Raw genomic sequence first — 18,188 nt, forward strand, 5'->3', positions numbered from 1 at the left:
GGGAATAACTCTTCATAGGAAATCTTGCCAATATCACATTACTCTTGATAAGAAATCTTGCCAACATGACATTACTCTTGATAGGAAATCTTGCCAACATGACAACTCTTGATAGGAAATCTTGCCAACATGACATTACTCTTGATAGGAAATCTTGGCAACATGGCATTACTCTTGATAGGAAATCTTGGCAACATGGCATTACTCTTCATAGGAAATCTTGCCAACATCACATTACTCTTGATAGGAAATCTTGCAAACATCACATTACTCTTGATAAGAAATCTCGCCAACATGACATTACTCTTGATAGGAAATCTTGCCAACATGACAACTCTTGATAGGAAATCTTGCCAACATCACATTACTCTTGATAAGAAATATTGCCAAAATGACATTACTCTTGATAGGAAATCTTGCCAACATGGCATTACTATATGAACATTTTTGCAACATAAAATTGCTATTTACAGAAGAGCTTTTCAATATGACATTGTGTCTTACAGGAAAGCTTGCCAACATGACAGATCTAAGACAGTCGTTTCTGTGGTTGTTGAAGACATACGAGCCTGGTTGTCATAGTAACCTTTACCTGCGTGACATCATCGTGACCAATCACTACTTCCTGTTATTGTTGGAGGACTGGCTGGCTCGGGGATTGTGTGATGACCGCAGCGTCACCATGATATCTCACATAAAGCAGTAGGTCCTTATTTCTGCAATTTATTAACATGTCTAGGATGACACTACCAGCAGGGCTTTTTTTTCCCATCTCATTTTGACCACAGACTTATTCTATCTTCATTCCCATTTTAACCATGTGTTTTCCTCACCAGATTTGCATTTCTGCCAATGTGTTATTCTTTCCCAATCCCATTCAGTCCATGGTGTTATTCTTTTACAACTCACATTTTTACCACTTTATTATCTCCTTATTCCTATTTTAACCATTTTGTTATTATCTTCCATTCCGCTCTCTAATTCAAGTAGTTTTCATCTGTGCTTTACCAAACTTGGTCAGAAGTTGTATCTAGATGATGTCTAGGCCAAGTTCGAACATGGGCCATGCCGGGTCAAAAACTAGGTCACAAATCACTTAGTGCGTTCTAAACATTGAGCATGGTGTCCGCTGTTTTTTGTGAAGACATCTTGCAAAATATTGTGTGTCAATGCGGCATGTGGGGGTATTCGTCACCTCTGTGACAAAGCTCTAGTTCATTTTTATACAGTTTTATTCCCTCCCCTCCCAGGTTTTCCCAGCCAGCTTTGATGCTCAAGTACAGCCAGTTGTTGCAGCGATACGGCGAGAACGACCACCATGTGAACAACTGTGCGTTCACGATGATGTACCACGTGGCGGGAGACTGCAAGAACCACGAGGCTCTCATGCATCCAGAGATCCTTCAGACCTTCATCAATATCCTTGACAGCAACCTACCCCTCACTTATGTATGTGACTGATAGAGTTGGAGATTTTAGTTTTACCCTTTCTGTCAAAGAGAAGCAAAGTGAAAATGGCTTTTGCAACTAGCATAAAACCAGAACAGCCTGCCAGTAATCCACAATTCTAGTATCAAGTATTGAAACTAGTAAGAAAGGTCTTTATGTAAATTAAACTTTCTTAAGGACCGCAAATTCGTAAAAATACGTATCTAAGTGGTAAAGAGTTAAGTCTTTGGAAGATTTTAGTTTCATTCTTTGAATCTACTTGTTTGTGTGAGCCGATGGAAATGAGACACATTTTTCAGTGTATTTAGTAGAGAGTAACTGAATATTTTGTTTCCCTATGGTTTTAAAAATGCTGGTGGTTTCATGTCAATAACTTTATTTTACATTGACAATTCTTTATGAAACTTTGGATATAGCAAGCTTGCTTGACGTTCTACCATGCTACCCTGGGGAATTGTATTTGGAGCAAGTTGTGTCCAGGTGACTGGTTCAGCTCAATGACTTGAGTTAGTTTCAATGTATTGCACTGCAATCTGTGTTTAGGAATCTTACATGCAGATTAAGCTTTGTATTGCATTGTACAATTATTGAAATTAAATTAATTACTAAAACATTCAAAACCTGGCCCCGTGTTCACAAAACGATTTTGCAATTGAAAATCGATTTTAACTGACATCGATTTTCATTTTTGCCTTTCAAATACAATGGAAATCCATTTTCAATGACAAGCAAAATCGATTTTCGATTGCAAAAAATGTTTTGTGAACACGGGGCCTGGTTTCATGGGATTGTTTATAACCATATGAGCAACGCCTGAGAAAAGTTTGTTTATGTCCCCCGCTATAGTAGTGGAGGACATATTGTTTTTGCCCTGTCTGTTGGTTGGTCTGTTGGTTGGTTGGTTGGTCTGTTTGCGCCAACTTTAACATTTTGCAATAACTTTTGCTATATTGAATATAGCAACTTGATATTTGGCATGCATGTGTATCTCATGGAGCTGCACATTTTGAGTGGTGAAAGGTCAAGGTCATCCTTCAAGGTCAGAGGTCAAATATATGTGGCCAAAATCGCTCATTTTTATGAATACTTTTGCAATATTGAAGATAGCAACTTGATATTTGGCATGCATGTGTATCTCATGGAGCTGCACATTTTGAGTGGTGAAAGGTCAAGGTCATCCTTCAAGGTCAAATATATGGGTCAAAATTGCTCATGTAATGTCACTTCTGCAATATTGAAGCTAGCAATGTTATATTTGAAATGCATGTGTATCTCATGGAGCTGCACATTTTGAGTGGTGAAGGGTCAAGGTCAAGGTCATCCTTCAAGGTCAAACGTCATAAAGGGGGACAATGTGTTTCACAAACGCATCTTGTTTAAATGTATTTTCGTAATGTTTTGTCCCAGATTAGCCTGTGAGGTCCCCTCAGACTAATCAGGGAAGACACTTTCCGCTTTTCTGGTATATTTTGTAAAAAAAAGTCTCTTTTAGGCAAATATCCATTTGTAATATAACAATATCCATCCACAAATGTTGTCCCTTATTTGCCTGTGCAGACTGTGTAGACCAATGTTAGATGACACTTAACACACATGCAGAGCACTAACCCAATGCTTCACTCAACCCCCTGTGTTTATATTTTACAGGAGATGAATGACTTAATGGAGTACATCATACAGAAGTTCCTGGCCCTGGCTGAGACTGATCCCCTTGTGTGTGCCGTCAACTTTGGACTCGATAACATCTCTCCACCCAATGAACGGTAGTTTTACATGCATTTTACATGTCTTTATGCCCATGGTACAAGATGAAGCGGAGTATACCGAAATCACCATTAAATACTATTGATTTATCTGTTTGTTTCTGCCTGTTAGATTTATTTTTTTATTACATGTTTATACTGGTAACAACTTGCTCCAGAATACGGGATTCAGTGTCTGGGGACAAGCTCCAGTTAGTTGCTGTAACGGAGTAACTGGATATTAAGATTTATCAGTTAGACAAATACTTTGAAAGACATTTTGGTGAATGTTCTGCATTAGTTCCCAGCAGTAAGGTTTTTATCTCTACCAGTACACTGCTGAGCCATTTGTGTAACTTAGTGATTTGTCAAGGTTGGCACCTGTTGCACAACCATGAGCACATGGCCCCTAAAATTTGGGGTGTTCACCTTCATTTTCTGGGAATACCCCTTTGTCTTCTTTACTAAATGTTAGCAGGCATAGAAGAATTTTTCCAGAGCCACTCGCACTGCAGGGCGAATAGACCTGACAATCCACTGGCCCTTCACTTTAATCTACTCGCCCTGCATTTAAAATATATATCTATATTTATTTTTTTAGTTATGATCAACCAGAACCTGTTTAACCTACGTAACATATGGACACTAAACTGCAAACAAATTAACTACATTATCTGATGGATTTTATTTGCTTTCCTTACATTTTCTGCACCTGTTTCCTTTTCTCAATACTTTCCGCTATTTGTTTTGATGACCTTTCTTTCTGTTCCCTGTCTCCACCACCTTGCACATATTTTTATAAATAGAGACCTTTTCCATGCTGAGTTTTTAAATATTTCAGACGAACTTTTACTGAAAGACATGCTTGATTGAGAAATGGTTACAATATGGTAAATTTTGGCTAAGGCTTCTGATCACGAATTATTTTGTTTATTAATAATTATTTTTTCTGTTTATTTTTAATTGAATATAAGAAATATTATAATTAACCAGTTATGTATTATTTTTTATTGATATTTACATTAAAATGAAATTTTATTCTTCACGGAATGACCAATATATTTAACTGTTTTTCTACCTTTTAATCGATTAGCTAAGAGCACTGGCACTTACGAAAAGAGCGCAGCAGATTTCGAGAATTATTTTTACTGTGCCCGTGACGTCATTTTTCATTGTTAAAACGAAAGTTCAGTTTCTTTGTGTACTATACCTATTTTTTATTCGTTCGCAAAATTATTCGCAATTTGTATCAATGTGGCAGGAGTTCTGGAACTGAATTTATATTTATCAACTTGAAAAACAGCATTCGCCCGGTCGGTCGAGTATTTAACAAACTTTACTCGCCCGACCGTCAATTTCACTCGCATATGCGAGCGGTCTAGTGGATTCTTCAATGCCTGGTTAGATAGTGTAGACAGAACAAAGTTGGACGACTGAGTGCAAAATGTTCATTTCAGCTGGATAAAGTGTTGTCCCAGATAAACCATTGCTGTCTGCACAGGCTTACAGCTGGATAAAGTGTTGTCCCAGATAAACCATTGCTGTCTGCACAGGCTTACAGCTGGATAAAGTGTTGTCCCAGATAAACCATTGCTGTCTGCACAGGCTTTCAGCTGGATAAAGTGTTGTCCCAGATAAACCATTGCTGTCTGCACAGGCTTACAGCTGGATAAAGTGTTGTCCCAGATAAACCATTGCTGTCTGCACAGGCTTTCAGCTGGATAAAGTGTTGTCCCAGATAAACGATTGCTGTCTGCACAGGCTTACAGCTGGATAAAGTGTTGTCCCAGATAAACCATTGCTGTCTGCACAGGCTTACAGCTGGATAAAGTGTTGTCCCAGATAAACCTTTGCTGTCTGCACAGGCTTATCAGGGAGAGGCTTCTTTGTAAAATTTTTGTTGAGAGGAAGTATTGTATAAATAAAATTTTGTCCATGCAGAAAGCATTAATCCTGGACGACACTCTAGGCACATGCATTAAGCCAAACTTTCTTACGCCATTCCTTGTTTCAGTGTTGACATGGACAATGACAGTGACGCGCTGGATCATGGCTGGACCATTCAGGAGATAGACCTTCTCACCAGCTGGTGGGGTGAGCTGGAGGGACGCAGTGATGCCATCGACGAGGTGGCACGCAGGCTACTTGACAAGGGCATACGCAAACTGAAAATTGAGGTACACATGCAGACTGCATAGACATTATTTTTATGACTCATAAAAATAGCTTATTAGCCTCTATGAATTTAATTAATAATTTCAAAAGCCATATGTTGCGTTGTTTTTCTACAAAAGATATAGCCAAAAAGTGGAACATTTTAGTGATGACAATTTTACTTGTCTCATCCATGATGTGTTGATATACTATAATATCTTTTCATCAGTGATTGGCAAATTCCTGAGTATTTGGCCCTTGAACATATCCCATTTTGTGAAAATTGGGCATAATGCCTGTGCTTAAAGTGTCGTCCTAGATTAGCCAGTCTGCACAGGCTAATCAGGAACATAACTTTTTCGCTTATATGGTATTTTTCGTTTAAAGGAAGTCCCTTCTTACCGAAAATCTTGTTGAGGCGGAAAGTGTCGTCCCTGCTTAGCCTGTGCGGACTCCACAGGCTAATCTGGGACGACACTACGCAAAGGCATTATGCCAAGTTCTCTCAGAACGCGACTCATGTGACAAGGCTTCAGATTGTGTTTCTATGTTCAGGTTGTAAACCAGCTGTACAAGATGGACTGGCTGTCAGAGAGCCAGCTGGAGCGGTTCATAGCAACAGAGAAGGGTTTCATGCAACAGGTTTGTTATCAGTGAGGGCACAATGTAAATGTGGATTTAACCCTTTGCATGCTGGGAAATTTGTCGTCTGCTAAAATGTCGTCTACTGAATTTCTAAAATTAGCATTTTCTTCGATTTTTTTTCCAAAGAATACTATCAGAATAGCAAACAGTTTTGATCCTGATGAGACGCCACATTTTGTGGCGTCTCATCTGGATCCAAACTGTTTGCAAAAGCCTTCAAAATTCGGTTCCAGCGCTGAAAGGGTTAAATTGAGAAACAAAAGTAGCCACAGAAATGTACTAATTATAGACTCTTCCTTTCATGCACTAGTGTTATTCAGACTTAATACACAGATTATTTACACTCTGCAGGAATTGGATATATTTGAATTGCTCTGTTGGTGTGATGGCTGGTCTGTTTGTCTGCATAAAATGAATTTAGTTTGCAGAGTGAACTGCGTCAAAATTTCTTTTAGTCTTAAAGAATACAAGTGTAACTTCAAATATATCATCAGCATGAAGTGTCAGTGTTCCAAGATACTTCAACCTCAGTGGTCCAAACAATTCTGAGTAATTTGGCCTTGGAAATCGTCAACAAAGCGGTTGGGGGTGGGATATAAGTAACAGGTCTGAAAAAGCTGTAATTTGACTTCTATTTGTTATAATTTTATGTAAGTGTCAATCTGGAAAACTGGGCTTAATGCATGTGATTAGGAATGCACAGGCTAATCTGGACAGACAATAAATGCTCATGCATTAGGCCCAGTTTTCCCATAACCAGGCTCATTAAAAAAATAATTCCAGACTGTTGTGAAGAACTACGAGCTCTCCACCAAGGGTGATCAGTTCTTATCTGCCTTGGAAGAACTCTCACAAATGGAGGAGGAAAAAGTGGTCCCATTCTGCCTACGAAAGCTGGAGGAAGAGGGATATGACAAACAGCTGCAGCATGTGCGCAACTGTCTTTTGGAGACTGCCTTTGTGAAATCAGGTAGGGTGTTAACACTTTACCATTCAGATAAGAAATTTGATGTGTTTTTATTCCTTAAAAAAATCAAATTGAATGGACAACGTTTCTTACTGTGGCCTGCATTCACAAAACAGTTCTTAGACTTAAGTCTAAGAATAAAAAATATTCTTTAAATTGATATATTAAGAATTGCTTGAATTTTGATTCAAACTTGGCATTAAACACCTCAGTCTACCGGGTGTATCATTTTTAGCTCGACTATTATATATAAAATATATATAGTGGAGCTATCCTACTCACCCCGGCGTCAACGTTAGCGTAAGCGTCTGCGTCTCAGTTAGCGTGCAAATGTTAAAGTTTTCGTACTACCCCAAATATTTTCTTTGTCCCTTGACATATTGCTTTATATTTTGCATACTTGTTTACCAACATGACCCCAACCTATAAACAAGAGCAGACAACTCTATCAAGCATTTTGTTATAATTATGGCCCCTTTTATACTTAGAATATGCATATTATTGATAAATCTATGTTAAAGTTTGCGTACTTCCCCATTTATTTTCATTGTCCCTTGACATATTGCTTTCATATTTTGCATACGTGTTAACCAACATCACCCAAACCTATAAACAAGAGCAGACAACTCTATCAAGCATTTTGTCATAATTATTGCCCCTTTTATACTTAGAATATGCATATTATTGATAAGTCTATGTTAAAGTTTGTGCACTACCCCAAATATTTCCTATATCCTTTGACATATTGCTTTTATATGGTGCGTACTTGTTTACCAACATGACCCCAACCTATAAACAAGAGGAGACCACTGTATCAAGCATTTTGACATAATTATGGCCCCTTTTACACTTAGATAATTGAACATTTTGCTTCAATTGCCATAACTTCTTTATTTATGATCACATTTTATTATTACTTTGACAAAACAACACTTACCTGCATACCACAATGGATTCCACCCAAACAGTCCGCCTAGCGACTGGGAGGTCACGGGTTCGATCCCCACTGTGGGAGCGTTCTTTAGATCTCCCCAAAAGACACCAAGTACTGGTTTCTAGGCCCAGGAAACAGACTCAAGAGCGTTTCAAATAAGCCTTAGGCTTTCGATGCAATCAAGCTAAAATAAATAGGTTTAAACTAAACTTATACCCCACGCCCCTACCCAGAATCCCTCCCCCCCCAAGCTCATCCCCCCCCCCCATTTTTTTTTTTTTAAACGTCATCTTATAAATTACCACACCCCACATTATACCGCCCTCTCACCCCCCCCCCCCCCCCTAAATATTTTTTTTTCCTTTTTTTATTTTTGAAAGATCGTCTAAAAATTATTGAATGTGAACAATTTTCGATTGCTGGCTTACGTTATACTGTCAAGCACTCGAATAGTCGAGCGCGCTGTCCTCTGACAGCTCTTGTTTGTTTATGACATGATCACCATTGGAGGCTTGAATGTATTTGCAAACACATAATGCATTTGTCTTGGTTCCAAGTCTATTCTTTATTCTTTATTCGTAAGTCTAAGAAAGTGTTGGTGAATAGGGGCCCTGATTCAAGTTTTAAGGCTTCCTTTTCAAACCTAAGATACTGATGAGAGGCAAACAGAATAAAACCTGATCAGACTGCGAGTTACTCTCAGACTGTTATTTTTTTATTCTGGTTACATGAAGTCATTTTTACTCTGCTTCTTAGCCTGAAAGGGTTAAATATTTATATAATGATATTTTCGACAATAGACGTTCGCCGGAATTGGCTTTAAGTTTTTGGAAAAACCCACAAATCTGTAGTCATAAAGTTGCAAGCAAAGCTGACACAATATAATAAATAATTTTAAAAAATACATATTCTATCAATTTGAATGAAAATATATTTGGTGAATAAAATATGTCAGTGTCTTTTGAACCTGCAGATGTTTTTCCAAAGTTGTAGAAATCCGGAAAAGTTGAACACCTTTTATTTGAACAATTTGTTGATGTCATCAACAGTTGTTAATATGTACCCTACAATTCGAACAATCACACCTGACAATTTTTATTATCCCCCGCCATAGGCGGAAGGGATATTGTTTTTGCGTTGTCCGTTCTTCCCTCTGTCCGTCCGTCCGTCCATCACTTTTGTGTCCGGAGTCATATCTTGGAAGTGCTTTGGCGGATTTCATTAAAACTTGGTATTAGTATATATATGGATAAGAGGATGATGCACGCCAAATGGCATTGTACACCATCTGTTAATAACGGAGTTATGGCCCTTTGTATCTTAAAAAAATGCTTTTTTTTAGCTGAGTGTCAAAAATAACACTGTTGTGTCCAGAAGCATATTGGCGGGGGATATCAATTCAACGAATTTGCTTGTTTCCAGTAAATATCATTACCATAATGACATGGTATGAATATTCTTGTTGAACCAATACAACATTATATCTTTGACATTTCAAGTGGTCAATAATAATTACCTAGATTTCCTGAGTAGCAATATTTACCAATGCTATGTTGTACCTCCAGGAGCTGTACTGCCGGGCTCCAGGATAGAGCCAGTGATCAAGTACTTCGCACTTAAGAAGAAAGACGTGCCTGTGGTCATGTACAATGAGGAGCAGGTGAGACTCGACCTTCCCAGCCCCTGCCTTCCTCTCCCTTGATATCTTTAGTAAAGTTGATGTCATGGTTAATCTTTGCCTTGAGTTTAGCTCTGGAAAAACGGGGCTATATGCATGTGCATCATGTGTCGTCTCAGGTAAACCTGTACACTCCACAGGCTAATCAGGGACAACACTTCTCTCTTTTATGGTATTTTGATATTTAAAGCGAGTCTCTTTTTAGCTTAAATCCACTTAAAGCAGAAAGAGTCTTCCCTGATTAGCCTGTGTGGACTGCAATTCATAATATAATTCTATAATTTTCAAATACAGATATTGGTATTTACAGGCATCCCTAAATTAAATTAGCCTTGTTCTGGGAAAACTGGGCTTAATGCGTGTGCATCATGAGAAAACAGGGCTTAATGCGTGTGCATCAAGTATTCTGGGAAAACTGGGCTTAATGCGTGTGCATCATGAGAAAACAGGGCTTAATGCGTGTGCATCAAGTATTCTGGGAAAACTGGGCTTAATGCGTGTGCATCAAGTGTTAAGACTGTGCAGGCTAATATGGGACAATTCTGCACGCACATGCATTAAGCCCCATTTGTCTCTGAACCCAACTCAATCTAAAACAACTTAAAGTTTAATATAACAGCTGGTACGTGCATTACAGGTGTCACTAATGCAGAACCCGTACATGATCGGCCTGCTGGAACAGCTCGGTCTACACGTGGATGAGGAGGGGTTGAGGTTCCCCAGGATTCCTGCAGACGTTGAGGTGGCAGAGTTGCTACAGATGGCGGGAAAGATTAGCAAACTGGATGATGGTGAGGATTGAATGTGTCTGCTGACTTTGCTAATATGTGACAGTGTTTTTTTCACCTTTAGGGAATGGGATTGGGGACCTTTGAATTTAAAAAAACTGGCCGTTTTGACTTAAATTTAGAAATTGGTGGTGTTGTGTTTTTTTTGCTTTGAAAATGAGAATAAAATGTGTTAAACACTTTATTTACTTTGAGAGCTGGATAGGAAGATGATCTACATTTTGCAATAAAAAATAAATAACAAAATTGGAATGTGAATTCTGACCTCAAATTTGACCATAAACAAACTGTGATGTGTCATAAGTACATGTTCGGCATAGAACTCAGGATCCTGTCCTATAAGAGACCTTATGCCAAGTTTTAGTCTGAATTTTGTAGTCGAAAAAAATTGGCAATTTAAAAAAGGACAATTATTTCAGAAATGATATAGTGTCTTATTAAACATGTTTTTTTTTAAAGAAACAATACAGTATTTTATGTTTTATTTCAGAAATGGTGCAGTGCTTTATTAAACGTGTTTAATTTCAGAAATGGTACAGTGTTTCAATCACGCAATGTCAGGCATGGAAAAATTCACAGATGTCAAGGAAACAACAGATTTGAATGAGAAGAAACCTTCGTAAGTTTTACTCTTGATGTTCAACACGTTCTCAATCTCTAGTTATTAAAATTAGCAAACATAAATAAGTGCTGCTTTGAACAAAATTTAATTTTGCTTACATTTAATTCAAAGTACCTAGTATATTATTATATTGAGTTCAAGCACAATAAATTAAGATATGTAAACAAACCTGTAGTTTGGTTTCTTTAAATATTATGTTTCACCTTAAATTTGATTTATTTACTATTTGTTGATGATTTTGTTTGTAAGAAACTAGTAAGTATTAATAAGTTCATTTTTTCCCTTACTAACTTAAATAACAATTCTCTTGTTTGATTCTAATAAGTCGTTTATATTTGTATGCATAGTTTTATTAACATATTTTCTGTGAAACTATAATAAATCAGGTATGGTAAGAAAACTTGAGTGTATGTCAAATCTATTTTTTGTTAGCTGCTATTTTTTAACGTAAGGCTGAACACATGCTGCTATGTGTCCTACTTTGAAACTTTCCATTTCGGGACAGTTTCAATTGGGAGCCAGCGGAATGCAAGATGCGCTGTTGTGCAAAATATGGAGTAGCCGATTTATTTTCATGACTGGATTTTATTGAGTTGATTTTGCATGAGCTGAATGTTTCATGATGCATGATTAATAAATCATCATCAGGTAGACTGTGTCACTCACAGCTAGGGATCATCGTACCAACATCATCATCATTTTACGTTATTTGAATTCAATTATGATGTCAGCTTTGAATGAATATAGATCATATTTACAGCACTGGTTTTCATGTTAAGTTTATTTTGAAATGGCAAGGGACAAAAAGTGACAATTTCCATTGAAATCATTATTGATCATGAAGTTGAATGAAAACATTTGTGAATAGTTATAACATGTCCTTTATGTTGCTCTTTTTTGTCACAGTGTAGTAGAATGCAAACTAGAAATAGAATGAAGCCATGTGACATGGCTAAATAAATGTAGAAGAAGTATGTTACTTTATTTCTTTTTCGTAAATTATTTTTCCTTATCGCTACCTGTATCATTTAGTTTATCATTTCATTATGGTATGTTACTTTTCTGTTCTGTCTGATAACTTTTGGCCACTATAAATTGATATTTATATTCCCCAAAAAATTGCAGCCATTTTTTGGCAAGCAAGTGCAATTTAAATATAAATGTTTTTATTATATTTTCAATATAATCATAGCCGAGAGAAAGTGTATAATAATAGAAGCTAATGTATTCATATTTTGTTGAACAATTCTGCCAAATGCATTCAGCTTATAAAATGCTGTCATGTTGTACAATTAATTGATTAAAGGAAAGTACGGTAAACTGTCTGTATTGCAAAATATGTAGGCTTAACCAAAATTAATAGAAAAAAACACACACGTTTAAAAAAAAAAAAATCAGATGTTAGACAAATTATGTAGGCTCAATTTTTTTGTACGATGCGGCAAATGAACGAACATTAAATCACTATTTTGTGACCATATCTGGATATCTTCTAATCTATTCATCATGAACGAACATTTCTATTTTAGTATTTCATCTTTGCAACATCTTTGCTTCATTCTTCTTTGGCAATTTTTTATTTCCATCTTTCTTTTTTCTATTTACTTTAGCTGGCTGTATTTTTAGATATTAGCTGTATTAACTGTGCATGATTATAGTGTAGAAGTGTTAGTTCTACAATAATTGGTAAAAGTATATTTGAAATTTTAGAAGCCTTTATTAATAGTTCTTTTTTCTACTCATTTCTTTTTAAAACCTGTTCTTTGTATATTTATTTCATCCTACAAAACTTAAACTGCACTGTTGGCTTTGATTCTCAAACATTACAAACAATTCCACCATAAATTGTCTATATTACAGCAAACATTAATGACAGATGTAATACTTAGCTTTAGTCCCAGTCTTGTTTTGGAGAACACAAATTTTACTTGAGGTGCATAGAACAATTTTTTAAATAGAGCTTTGCTAAAAATTGCATTTATAACTTAACCATTTTAATTGTCCAACCTTCAGAATGAATTAAGTTATTGTGCAAATTTCAATGAAGTATCATATACTGGAAATAATACATAGATTGTTAAGCAAAATTATTAAAAAAAGAATACTGTTTTCTTTCCTTATAAAAAATAAATTATAGAATGATGTCAATAAAATTGATTTAAAAAAAAACCAGGCTAATTTGTATATGTGATGCTAAGACAATCATAGTATTATATATATTAGTGGGATCAGTTATTTAAAATTAAATCCATTAATCTCCTAAGGACACAGACTTCCCCCACCCCTCTCAGCCTACCTGAATTATCCAGTTTCTGGCTTTAATATTATAAATATATCAGCTTTTAACCACATTTATATCGTGTTTCGCTCATCTCATGTATTGCACCATTTCCAACATAATAAGAGTTTTGTGTACAGAATTTTATTTCTTCCCATCCCACCCAAAATCCCATAAACCAAGAAAGTTGGGACAAGATGCTGACCGTTTTCTTGCCCCATATTTCAGACGACAACCATTCCAGACGCCAGCAGTAGGGTGGATGAAACTCGTTAGCAGCTACAACAAAGCGGAGACTTCTACTGGGTCATACGAAAGAATGGACACCATGTAGCCTGCTCAGGGTGGTGTATATTCGATCTGGGACTTGACGGATATTCATGAAGACACGGTGCTAGACAGTTTTGCAGATATTTTAGTGAATGTTTTGGTGTGCTTTGTTAATTATCTGTACTTTATTGACTTTTGGTCTTAAGTGTATCAGTAAACTTTTGCTCTGTCCATTTGACGGATTGGATGGCTTTAAGGCTACTGTACTTATTTTCTTTATTAGTCTATATTGACTTTGAAGTGTATAAGTCATCGCCTTTTTTGCTTTGACTTACATTAAAATATTAAAATTAAACTTTTACATCTGTTATAAATATATGAAAATATGTTTGGAAGTTTATGTTATTTAACTTTGGTCTCGTAATGCTCTAAAGAAAGTACAGACGGTATGTGGATGACCATATTGTGTTAGTGATCTTTATGAACAGTATTTTGTGGTAAAGTGTATGTAAAAAGGTTGTTATTAATCACTCTGTGTGTTCAAGTGGGATTTGAAGTTTTTTGTTTTTCTTCTGTAACAAGTATATGTTGATCAAAGATTGAAATTTATACTGCATACCAGTATATGAAATAAATTACGTAAAAATCAGGTACTTTCCTTAAAAAGTGTTAATACTTTTTGAGTTATAGAAATCATTTTTTAATTAAAGCAAAACTAAATTAGTGATTTGTGTACATGTATATCAGTTTTGAGTTATAGAAATCATTTTTTAATTAAAGCAAAAATAAATAAGTGATTTGTGTACATGTATATCAGAAATGTCATAGGTGGTCCTTGGAAGAACTGAGCTATATTTAGAATTGCTACTAGCAGTCTACCAGGAGATCACATGAGTGGCATTCTGAGAAAACATATCTTAATGCACATGCATAAAGTTTCACCCCCGATTAGTCTGTGCAGTCTGCATAGGCTTATCAGGGACAACACTTTCCACTGTTTTGGAATTTTGTGTTAATAGTTAGTCTCTTCATAGCAGAAATCCAGTTAAGGCAGAAAGTGCTGTCCCTAATCTGTGACGATTCTTTACGCACATGGATTAAGCCCCTTTATCCCAGAATGAGGCTCGCTCATATAATTCCTGATTGAGCAGTCATGTATAATGTATATAGGCATGATAAAATTGTTCAGGGTTATGGTGTCGGGTTGTTATTGTTTTTTGTTTTTTTTTCGTAGCATATTTTCCTAGATTTTTCTGTGTGTTTTTATTTGCTTCATTATGTTTTCTCTAAAGGATACTGAATGCTCTTTACATATTGTATTATTATTTTCACTCTTTTATATGTTGTTAATAAATTTTTCTCACTGCTTCTAGTTTGGACCATGTTGACGCTATTGCATTGACTTTGATGATTCACTACTTGTTGACTTACATGTTGTTATTGTGAATCTGTATTCCATCTATGTTGATGGTTTTTGTTAATAATGTAATTTCATAAATAATTGTTTACTTCTTACAATTAAACAAACAAATTGTTTGCTGTTATATCTAGGTAGATGAAGTAGTAATCCGACTTGTTGATGAATGGAAAATTAAATTTTCTCATTTGATGTTGATGTCTTTTTCTAAAATTATTTTATTCTAGTTTTTAAATCAATTTCATGGTTGACAAATGCCTTCACTGTTAAATAATGATCTTACTTGAGGAGTTTAAAAGTTTATATTTATTGTACAATTTGAATTTATGTGTAATATAAAACTAAAGGAAAACCACGTTTTCTAAAGCATTAGACAATGGTGTACATATTTGAGCATAGAGTGACTTGTAAATAAGGAAATGTACTGTTGAAACATGTCTTATATCTTAAGAGGGCATTGGCAATTATATTTTCACAAAAATATTTTCTATGTTGTTGTTTTTCATTTGCATGTAATTTGTATGTATATTGAACATATCGTCAGAATAGTATATAATTTTGATTGATTTATCATTTGTTTTCTATTTAATATTTGTAGTGTCTTTATTCACAGATTGTACTACGTATGTATTATATTTTGATGCATTGTTTACACTTTGCTCCTTTCTACTTGTGAACATATTAGGGCAATGTTGTACACGTACTGACATGTATTTAATAGCTTTATATTTGTCTCTTGCATTTTTCTCCACTTATTACTTTTGCAATGTTACATATTGTTGCAATACCTAAAGATGAGACTATAGATATTGCAGATGAGATGATTATGATATTAGCATCTTTGTGTACAGCCTAGTTAATATTGTTTAGCTTTTCATTTCCGTTTCCCACTGGATATTCATTTTTAGCGAGGCTGTTTTCGGAGAAAATCTGAGCTATTGTCATAGCCAGCTTGTCGTCTGCTGTCCGCCGTCCGCCGTAGGCGTCGTGCTAAAACCTTAACATTGGTCATAACTTTTTAAATATTGAAGATAGCACCTTGATATTTGGCTTGCATGTGCATCTCATGGAGCTGCACATTTTGAGTGGTAAAATTTCAAGGTGAACATCATCTTTCAAGGTCTAGGGTCGAAAAAACAAAGTCAAGGGAAGTAATAAGCTTTAAATGGACATAGTTATCTGACCTGCCCACATATATATTTTTGTTAAATAAATCAAAGCGGCGCAGTAGGCGGCATTGTGTTTCTGACAAACACATTGTGGTAAAAGGTCAAGGTCATCATTTACGGTCTATGGTAAAAAATACAGATTTAAGGAAAGTAATAAGCTTTAAAAAGGGAGAAAATTATTCAATATTGAACATAGCCACTTTATATATTTGGCATGCATGTGTATCTCATGGAGCTGCACATTTTGAGTGGTGAATCTACAGTCACGATAGTGGCTTTTAATTATTTGCTACTAAAAATAGAGATTTGTTAACAGACAATTATTTTCAAGGGAAGTAATTTATATAATTATAAATCTCATATTATATATTTCCTTACCAAGAATTGAAGTTCTTTTCACAGTTACTGCAGATTTATTATTTTGTATATTTATAACCCAAATGATTGATTTGTCATTTTTTTTTTAAATGATATAATTATAATTTCTTTGATGTTCATTACATACCTGTGGACTTATGTCCATAGATACATGATCAACTCTGGCTATGATTTCTTTTAAACCACAGGCCTTGGTTGTCAGTGATGTCTGACATGGTCTTAATTGACTGTGAGACCTTCACCACCTCCCCCCCCCTGGTTGGATTGGACAAAATTCAAGGGAAGTAATAACCTTTAAAGAGAGATGATTTCTATACCTGCCAAATGCTAAATAGAAATTTTATTTCAATGCGGCGCAGTAGGGGGTATTGTGTTCTGGACAAACACATCTCTTGTTGGGTCACTAGGTCAAAGGTCAAGGTCACTGGGACCTCTAAAAAAAATCTGACAAGCTTTCGCAGCCGGGCATGGCACCCGTTATGCGGTGCTCTTGTAGTATATATAATTCACAATGGTGTTTAGAGAAAGTAACACGAAAGAGACTGAATCACAATTTTTCCTTTTAAAAAATGACATAATATGTACTGTCCGTAAAGAATCAGAATTTGAATTAAAGAGCACAAAGTCACGAAATGTTTATGAATTTAGCCAAAGCAGACTGTTAGAAGGGGTGCGACCATTCAGTTGTATGCCCTTTATCAAATATGTCCCACCCTTTTTTTTCACTCTTTAATTGGTCAATGTAATACAGTGACACCAAGTGTTTTTTTTATATTTGGGATTATAAAGATTGACGAACAGTATTACATATCTTTAGCATCAAATTATTGTTATTTGACCATTCAACCATTTTTGCAGGTAGGAGGTCACCCTGCCTTTTGTACCCCACAAAAAGGATACAACAATTGTATTTAATTCTCCTATTAAAAATTAAGTGAATGAACAAATTTTACTGCTCTCAGTCAGTCAGTTAAAGACAGGCATTCCAAGTACATCTCTTAACAATGCTAGTGATGTGATGTTGTCTTTATGGTTTGCTTGAGACATTGACAACCCCCTGCTAGTACTGTTTCTCTAGTGGTGTACATGGAATGTATATTATTGTAGCAATCGTGTTGTGACATAATTTTCCAAAAGTGGATGTGTTCTGATAATCAATGGTCTTGTACAATGTACTGGTAATCTTGTTGTAGTAAACAAATTTATAAAAAGCCTTTTGTGGTTATTATTTTCTGTTAGATAAGCCCAAGTTTTCAGTCTTTTAGCTCACCAGAGCACAATGTGCTCATGGCGAGCTTTTGTGATCGCCTTTTGTCCGCTGTGCGTCATCAAAATTTGCCTTGTTAATACTCTAGTGGCCACACTTTTTGTCCGATCTTCATGAAAATCAGTCAAAAGATTCTTCTCAATGATATCTTGTAATTCATTTGTGAAAATAAGTGTCATGGACCACGAGGGGCTCACCTGACACCAGAAAGGAATAACTTTTTTTTTGAAGGTTGGGTTCAGAATAATAAAAGTACTTTATGGAACATATTTAATTTGTAGGCACATTTTTTATGCCCCCGAAAGAGGGCATATATGATCGGACTGTCCGTCACACTTTGCGTTTAGGTTTGGAAATATGCTCATAACTTATATGTCCATTCACATAGCAACTTGATATTTGGCATGCATGTGTTTCTCATGGAGCTGCA

The 18,188-nt window shown here is 35.7% G+C and overlaps 1 protein-coding gene across 2 annotated transcripts in view; it reads left to right on the forward strand.

The window, feature by feature from the left end:
- The window catches only part of LOC127877831 (protein timeless-like), a 48,182-nt gene extending 30,478 nt beyond the window's left edge, over nt 1-17,704 (forward strand). For both annotated transcript variants that reach the window (XM_052424095.1, XM_052424093.1), the window contains exons 14-23: nt 507-702; nt 1,251-1,449; nt 3,097-3,212; nt 5,206-5,368; nt 5,901-5,987; nt 6,774-6,960; nt 9,457-9,551; nt 10,207-10,360; nt 10,886-10,976; nt 13,486-17,704. In XM_052424095.1, coding sequence (XP_052280055.1) covers nt 507-702; nt 1,251-1,449; nt 3,097-3,212; nt 5,206-5,368; nt 5,901-5,987; nt 6,774-6,960; nt 9,457-9,551; nt 10,207-10,360; nt 10,886-10,976; nt 13,486-13,591 — 1,394 coding nt within the window. In that variant the 3' untranslated portion in view covers nt 13,592-17,704. The remainder of the gene's footprint in view (nt 1-506; nt 703-1,250; nt 1,450-3,096; nt 3,213-5,205; nt 5,369-5,900; nt 5,988-6,773; nt 6,961-9,456; nt 9,552-10,206; nt 10,361-10,885; nt 10,977-13,485) is intronic.
- The last annotated feature ends 484 nt before the right edge of the window (nt 17,705-18,188 follow it).

Source organism: Dreissena polymorpha, chromosome 4 (genome assembly GCF_020536995.1).
Source record: "Dreissena polymorpha isolate Duluth1 chromosome 4, UMN_Dpol_1.0, whole genome shotgun sequence".
In the NCBI taxonomy this organism is placed as follows: domain Eukaryota; kingdom Metazoa; phylum Mollusca; class Bivalvia; order Myida; family Dreissenidae; genus Dreissena; species Dreissena polymorpha.